Raw genomic sequence first — 8,745 nt, forward strand, 5'->3', positions numbered from 1 at the left:
AAAAAAATCCAATTTCATTTATTAAGGACCCAATGAAACCATGTATAACAGTTTCATACATTTTACATGGATGTATGTTAATATTACATAATAAATACATTTCCACCCTTAGCTGAGTAGACTGCTAACTTAAGTACAATGATTCATTATTTATGCATTAAAGTAATTGATACTAATTAATCTGAAAATTTCACAATTTAGAATGCAGTAAAGTAACTTAATCCTATTTAATATCCAAGTAAGAAGTTGTCATCCAATGGAAGGTCTAGTCAAATCAAGATACTTCTATTGTAAAACCACTCAGAAAAAAATGTTCAACAAAAAAGCTAAAATTTCTAAGAGAATCGATTAAAACAAATGCTATAAATTTCTAAGAACCAGCATTAATGGAAGTTACAGATTTAGGATCATACTAATCCAAATCAATACCTAGACACAGCACAAATAAATAAATTTTCTATGTGAACTTGGTACAGGACTAGCAAGTATATTCTACCTAATTCATAAAAATAACACTTCTCTTTCCCCCACAGTGCTAAATGCTAAAGGAAAAGAACTAACATACCTCTTTCACTTCCTTGAAAATGCTTACAAATTCTTCATTGATGGCTAAACTTCTGCGTTCAATATCTCCACGTAAATTTCTTCGAGTTCGTAAGCTATTTTCAACAAAAAAGGCTGAAAGTGCCTTGAGAGCTTCCAACATCTCCTAAACAATAAAACAAGAAATTGGTTTACCTCTAGAAAATTGTTGGGACCAATTTTCACATGCTTTCCTAACTGGAAGCCAAAATTAAAAGAAATAATTTTATAAAATTAAATGAAACAAGTAAGATTATCTAGAAAGTACTAGATGGCTTTCACATTACTTAACAGTAAACTTAATCTCCAAAATACAGTAAGATATACTTCCTCGGAAGGAAGGTTGCACAATCTATTTCTGTAGTGACACTGCCTTGGAAACCCAAGGAGGGGTCACTATGAGTCGGGTCCAACTCAACGGCACTTAACAACACCAACAACATATAGAATAATAAGGTTATTCACCACAGAATTGCTTGGAATAGCAAAACATTGGCAATTACCAGAATCTGACTGGTTAAATATATTTTGGTATGTCATAGTACCAAATATATCTGCACTATTGTAAGCCACTAAATGCATGGAGTCTCCATGAGTTGGAACTTAATCCAAGGCAACTAACAGCAACAACTAACTTATGGTTACAGCAGTAATAGGAAACTAATACAATGAGGTAAGCATGAACAGAGCACAGTGTTCAGTGAGGGTTGAGGAACTTCTTTAAATAATGGTCAGGGAAAACCTTCTGAATGCAGAGAGAACAGCAAATACAAAGACCCTAAGACAGCAAAAACAAAAACAAAAAAAAGCCAGTGTGACTGAAGAACAGTAGGCTAGCAAAGAGTAGTTCATAATGGGATTTGTCATGGAAAACTACTAGAAGATTTAAAAGCAGGGGAGTAATGTAATATGCTAGGAGCTCTGGTAGCGTAGTGCCTAAGGCACTTGACTGCAAACCAGAAGGCTGGAGGTTCAAACTCACCAGCCACTCCTCGGAAGGAAGGTTGGGCAATCTAATTCCCTAGCAATACTGCCTTGGAAACCCAAGGACGGGTTGCTGTGAGTCAGATCTGACCGGACGGCACTTAATAATAACAACAACAACAACATATATAGTTAAAAGTCGATTCCAACATTGTGATGGTAGAGAGGGGACAGAAGCAATTAAGTAGGTAGAAAGCAATTAAAATATTTGACATTCAATTAGATCAAGATAGTAGCAGTGCAGATACAAAGAGGAGATATTCCCCAAAAAATGTTTTTTCAAGGTAGAATCTAAAAGAACTGGTTAACTGATTAGATATAAGGTGTGAAAAACTAAAAGGAATCAATAATCACTCCTCATTACTCCTACACCTTCTGTCTTGAGTGGGTAAACAGTGAGCTCTTTATTAACAGTGAAGGAGGAACCAGTTTGGGGTGAAATCAAGTGATGATCTGCCATGTAAAGTTTTATTATATCAGTCAGATACCCAATGGGTGGTATCACATAGGCAACTGTCTATAAATCTGGAACTCAGTATAGATTCCAGGAACAGGGTTATAAATTTGAGGTTTTAAACTTTTTGCCATTTAAAACCATAGAACTCAGAGAGTTCTCCAGAGAGATTTTGCATAAAGGAAAGAGCAGAGGATCAAGCCTGGGATATCTCAGTAGTCCCATGAAGTCCATAGATATAAATTCCCACAAGGTATGACTGTATATGTTAACAGACTTAACCTTGCATGTTTCTGTTATAATGTTATTCTGAAACACTGGTTGAACAATGTTAATTCACTTTAATATTTAAGAGAAAGCAAAAGTATTTTTACAAATACAAATATTTATGATATGAAAAAAAAAAAAAAAGACCTCTAAAAACATAAATTAATCTCCTTTACTACAGCTTTAAATTCTGCTAGGGCCTAGTTTAAAACAGCCTTAAATTATCTTATGGCTCAGTTTAAAAGACTTGGTTAGTGACGATGAACAAACAAGCTCACACAACCAAAACAAAACCCACCACCATCAAGCTGATTCCAATTCATAGAGGCTCTATAGGACAGAGTAGAACTGCCTGTATTATCTTTATGGAAGTAGACCACCACACCTTTCTTCCACAGAGCAGCTGATAGATTCAAACTGCCAACCTTTCACTTAGCAGATGAGCACTTTAACCAATACACAACCTAAAAACTCACTGCCATCGAGTTGATTCTGCCTCATAGTGACCCTACCGGGCAGAGGAGAACTGTCCCATAGGGTTTGCAAGGAGCTCATCTACTTCCGTAGTGATATCGCCTTGGAAACCCAAGGAGGTGTCACTATGAGTCGAGTCCAACGCGATGGCACATAACAACAAACAATAACATAGGGTTTGCAAGACTGTGAATCTTTAAGGAAGCAAGCCACCTCATCCTTCTTCTACAGAGCAGCTATTAGGTTCAAATTGCCAACCTTCTGGTTAACAGCCTTAACCAGTGCACCACCGGAGGGAGCTCCATTATGCCTCCAGGGCTCCTTAAAATCACACAAATTCAGGTGCAAACTACAGCTCCACCACTCATTAAGTCATAGGACTTAAACTGCTGTTGTTGTTGTTGTTATCATTGAGTCAGGCCCGACTCATAGCGAGCCCTCCTTGGGTTTCGAGGCAGTATCGCTATGGAAATAGATTGCCCCATCTTCCTTCCGAGGAGTGGCTGATGGGTTTGAACTGCCAGCCTTCTGGTTAGCAGTCAAGTGCCTTAGGCACTATGCTACCAGAGGACTTAAACTAGGTGCTCTCTTTCCATGCCTTATTTTCCCCAGAGATAAAATGGAGATAATATAATCTACATCTGAGAAAGGAGTCTCTGGGTGGTGCAAATGTTAATGCACTAGCTGCTAACCTAAAAGCTGGAGTTTCCAGTCCACCTAGCGGTATGTCAGAAAAAATGTCTGATAATCTACTTCTGAAAATCAGAACCCACTCTTCAGCAACCAGTTAATGGTAACATTAGAAGCCAAAAAACCAAAACCAAACTCACTGCCGGTCCATCTCGATGGCACATAACAACGACAACAACAAACTCACTGCCATCGAGTCATTTCGACTCATAGTGACTTCCACTGGGTTTCTGAGGCTATAAATCTTCACGGAAGTGTATCACCCAGTCTTCCTTCTGCACAGCAGTTGGTGGGTCTAAACCACTGCTACTGTGTTAAACGTATGTTTGAAAATGTCTAAACTACACAGGCATTCAGGCAGAACTTCTCAATGAAGAGTTAACCTGCCTCGTTCTTAAGAAACCAAAGGGAGGAGAGAGAAGGAGAGGTGGATATTATTATAGTGTTGGGAGCTCTGGTAGCATAGTGGCTAAGACACTTTGCCTGCTAACCAGACGGCTGGCGGTTCAAACCCACCAGCCACTCCTCGGAAGGAAGGTTGGGCAATCCTACTTCCGTAGTGATACTGCCTCGGAAACCCAAGGAGGGGTCGCTATGAGTCGGGGCCGACTCGAAGGCACATAACAACAACAACAACAACAGAGGAAACACATGACAAGAATATTCTCCGCAATTGTTTGAACAAACTGCCCTCAGGAAATGTACTTTTTAAATAAATTAATTGATTTGAAGAAAAAATAGTTTGCAAGATAATTGTGGTCTTGGTCATGAATTTCAGAGGGCAGGAGATTCCTCTGATACTCTACTCTGATAAGCTAGTTTTAATTGAAACATGTTCTTCTGTTGAGCTGAGTTGATCTTACCAAAGAATTCTATGTATTTTAATAAACAAAATCCCCTATTTGCTTTATGTTGTATAAGCCTGGTTTTTGGGCTAGCCTCATAGACCAGTGAGTTTATGATTCTTTTGTCTTGTTTTGTTCTGAGAAGTTGCCTCTAGTCTAAACTGTTGTGTCTGAGTTTCTGTCTTTTATCAAGTTAAACACGTCTCACAGTCACTTTTTTTTGGTAGCTACTGAGACACTTTAATATAAATTACTCTATTTTAAACATGCAGTGAAGAAAGGATGGATTAAATTATTCTAAATTGCTTCTCTATAGGACTCTATAGGGAGCTCTGGTGGCATAGTGCCAAAGGCATTTGACTGCTAACTAGAATGCTGGCAGTTCAAACCCACCAGCCACTACTCGGAAGATTGGACAATCTACTTCTGTAGTGATAACACCTCGGAAACCCAAGGAGGGGTCGCTATGAATCAGATCCAACTCGACGCTAGTGAGTTTGGGGTTTTTTGTTTTGTTTTGATTATGTGTGAGTCTATAAGGGCATGTAAGACAGGGTGATGAAAATGTAAAAATTTCCTACCTCTGGATGCTATGATTAAATTAGATAATAATACCCCTTCAAAGAGCTTACTTTGATTGGTTTACTGAGAAATAAGTGCTTAAAAATTAAACAGTCCTAATAATCCCAGGAATTAATGAAAATAAATTCATTCTGGCAAAGATTTTATGTTTATATCAACCCTGAAAGCAAAACCTTCCTAAATTATTTAAGCTAGATAGTATATGAAATGTGTTTTTATTTAAGGGAAAAGGGTAATTTTTATTAATTCCAGACTGAGAATAAAGAAAGAAAACTGTTACCAAGATCCTACCACCTGAGGCACATGACTGCTAACCAGAAGGATAGAGGTTCAAACCCATCAGCCACTCCTCGGAAGGAAGGTTGGGCAATCTACCTCTGTAGTGATACTGCCTCAGAAACCCAAGGAGGAGTCGCTATGAGTCAGGTCCAACTCAATGGCAAATAACAACAACACCACCACCTAATTATGAATAGGACCTAAAAAGAAACCTGTCCTACCTGATCTCTTAAACATTCCTATGATGCACACTTTGCATGAAAGTTCCCATTCAGAAAGAGATAAAATAATTGAGACCCTAAAGAAACATTAATGGAGAAAGTTCTTTGAAACTGCTGAACATGTTGCCTCTTACTTCCCTATGTCCCCTAATCACAGTGCCAGGAAACATCTTAAATTCCTACCTGAACAATAGCCCTTCCCTCTGGGCCTATGCTTGAATGGCAACTAGACTTTATTCAGCTCCATCCTGAAATGATTATAAATATATATTAATAATGATTTGTACATTTTCACATTGAGTGGAAGGTCTCCCCAGCCAAAGTGCTGCTGTAACCTTTGTAGCAAAGACACTTCTTGAAAACACCTCCCTACTTAGGGAGCAACAAGAACTTTTTGTAGTAGCAATTTCACTGGACAAGTAATTCAAGAAACATACTGAAACTTCCCCATTTATCAAAGACTATGTTGTCCTTATAATTCTCAGTCTTCCGGTCTAGTAGAAAGAACTAATGGAATAATGAAAATATCTTCCCTTGGTTCTTTTCAATGTAAGGTCTATACCATTTAGTTTTCATTGTTTCATGAAACAATTATTCAGAGACCCATCATTCTTCCTTATATTGCCTACATTGATCCTAACATTGTTCAACCTGAAGGAACTCCAGTGGTGCAGTGGTTTAGGCATTTGGCTGCTAATCAAAGGTCAGCAGTTTGAAATCACCAGCTCTCCATGGGAGAAAGATAAAGTAGTACACTTCCATAAAGATTTACAAACCCTATGGGGCAGCTGTACTATGTCCTATAAAGGTGCTATGAGTTAGGATTGACTTGGTGGCAGTGGATTTAGATATTGATTAAGACGCTCACTGTTAACTCGATACTTAGTTTTCCTCATCAACTCATGTGCTGCCAAACTGGAAGGAGTTCTACAGAAAACCAAGGTACCTCTTTAGACTAGTCAGCTCTCTGGAGAACTGAAAACCACCTTAAAATGCCTCTATGGCCAGAAGCAAATGACATCTAAGGTAGGCAGCTAATTTCAAGATCACAGAACAAGACCTCATACATGTTGCTGAATCCTACATACTTTGCTTACTAATTAGAGCTATTTTCATATTATTAGCATTACTCTATTATTGTAATATTTTTCCCTAGTACTCTCACCTGTCAAGAAAACACTTCTCAGTTCGATGTTTTTCTCCCTAATGGTTTCTTCCAGTACTGGGAAGGAAAATGCAATCATTAAGTTAGCCCAATTAGGAGCCAGTGCTGGCAATCTGATTGGACACTTTAGCACTTCCCATACCAAACTACAGCTTTGTGCTGAATGTTACTATTAATAATAGTATTATCACCAAATGAACCATACATGTTAGACTACAGCATTCCCCTGAATGGCCCAACCCCAGGTGCCATGCTTTAATTTAACCTATGTCCTACAGAAGAAGCTAACTTACCCTAAAGGCAAACAGTTAACATTTAAGAATTTTGCCCTTACCTACCAAAAAAAAAAAAAAAAAATTCAGTCCAACAGGAAGATTGCCCTAGATACCTTTTAAGTTTGTCAGCTACACACAACTGTAACTCAAGCCTCCCCATCTACTCACTGTAATAAGTTTACCTTAGACTAACTTTGGCTGGGAAAACTGCACATCTGTAACAATTCTTTATGGATTCTTTATGGCTCTCTAACAATTCAATATGGATCACACCTCAACATAAAAGAAAACAAAAATCCTCATAAGTGGACCAATAAGTTACGTCATGAAAACAGAAAAGGCTGAAGTTATCAAGGATTTAATTTTACTTGGATCCACAATCAATGCCCAGGCAGCAGTCAAGAAATCAAACAACATATTACAAAAGACCTCTTTAATGTGGTAAAGAACAAAGATGTCACTTTGAAGACTAAAGAGCAGCTGAGCCAAGCCATGGCATTTTCAATAGCCTCAAAGGCATGTGAGAGCTGGACAATGAATGAAGAAAACTGCGCAAGAATTGATGCATTTGAATTGTGGTGTTGGCGAAGAATTTTGAATGAAACATGGACTGATAGAAGAACGAACAAATCAGTCTTGGAGGAACAACAACTGGAATGCTCCTTAGAAAAGTGAGAATGGTCATGAAGAAGATGGTGTCCTACTAACAAACCACACCTAGATCCCGCTATCAACATAGATGTTGAAAAACTTGGTAAAACAAATACAAATAATGATACTGGACTTACGAGCAGCTAATGAGAAGATAAAATATTATTAGATCCAAGGAAGGTAGTGAAAGGGAGCCAGTTAAACCACTGGGAAAAATAAATTAAATTAAATTTAAAAAAACACCCAACCAGCAGAGCTGAAGAGAAGTCGTTAGAAATACAAAGGAGGGCAAGGAGGAGAAAAAGAAAAAAAAAAAAAAAATCGCAAAACCTACAGGTGTTAAAAGACTCAGAATAGTCAGTCACACTGGTAGTATTTCAAGGTGAGGTGGGGCCACAAGTGGGGACAAAGACAGTACTGGGAAATGGAACAGGACCTCCTTATCTTAAGCTACTACACAGTCTAGAAGGGAGTGGGGGAAAGGGAAGAGAAACTCTCTGAATAAACAGAACCCCAAATCGGACACAAAGCAATGGGCTTGAGCCCAGCTCTTATCAACCACTTTTAACCGAGAGTGGACTGGGGCCTGGGATTTCGCAACTCGGGGATCCACATGGAGGAGGGTGGCCCTTTGTCCTCTGGGGCAGCTGGCAGGTTTGAACCACAAGATTTTTACTGAAAACTGGATGCCGTCATCAGCATACTGCTCCAGAGCCAGAGGCTCTGCTGTGGCTGTCCTCTTCACACACCTGCATCACTGACTGAATTATCTTGTGGTAAGCACAGAAAACAGCCTCTGGCTTTCTCCCCTGGGGGTCACTTCTTGTGCCGATCCCCTTTCTCCTGTGCAGGTGCTTCCAGGGAGTGAGCATATTCTGCAACAGAGGCCAGTTCCCAGGGCTGCTGGCTGAACATAACTGGAGGAATCCCTCCTCAAATACCTTATCCTCCCTTCATTTTTCTACTATCCTCTTGCCTAATTTTTCATCCTTTATATCTGGTCACTTGTCCACTGCCTCCTCATTTTCTTTTTGCCAAACTGTCATCCTTACCACCTACTCACTTTTGTTTTCTCTTTTTCCTATATTCTTTTTTCTTTTTCCCCATTTCTTGGCATCTAGTTTTGTTCTATCTTTTCATGTCTCCTTCTTTTCCTTGTGTTGTTTTTTTTTCTTCCCCTGCCTCATCCAATGGGAAGAACATATTAACCCTCCACTAGTCAGCCGTGGGAGCTCTGGTAGCATAGTGGCTAAGACACTTGCCTGCTAACCAGACG

The 8,745-nt window shown here is 39.0% G+C and overlaps 1 protein-coding gene across 1 annotated transcript in view; it reads right to left on the bottom strand.

Annotated features, from left to right (window-relative positions):
• Nucleotides 1-8,745, bottom strand: part of COG6 (component of oligomeric golgi complex 6) — a 268,614-nt gene that overhangs the window by 234,293 nt on the left and 25,576 nt on the right. The window contains exon 2 of the mRNA XM_007952449.1: nt 566-709. Coding sequence (XP_007950640.1) covers nt 566-709 — 144 coding nt within the window. The remainder of the gene's footprint in view (nt 1-565; nt 710-8,745) is intronic.

The sequence above is a fragment of the Orycteropus afer genome, unplaced genomic scaffold (assembly GCF_000298275.1).
Source record: "Orycteropus afer afer isolate SDZICR_OR568_19922 unplaced genomic scaffold, OryAfe1.0 scaffold00338, whole genome shotgun sequence".
Classification (NCBI taxonomy): domain Eukaryota; kingdom Metazoa; phylum Chordata; class Mammalia; order Tubulidentata; family Orycteropodidae; genus Orycteropus; species Orycteropus afer.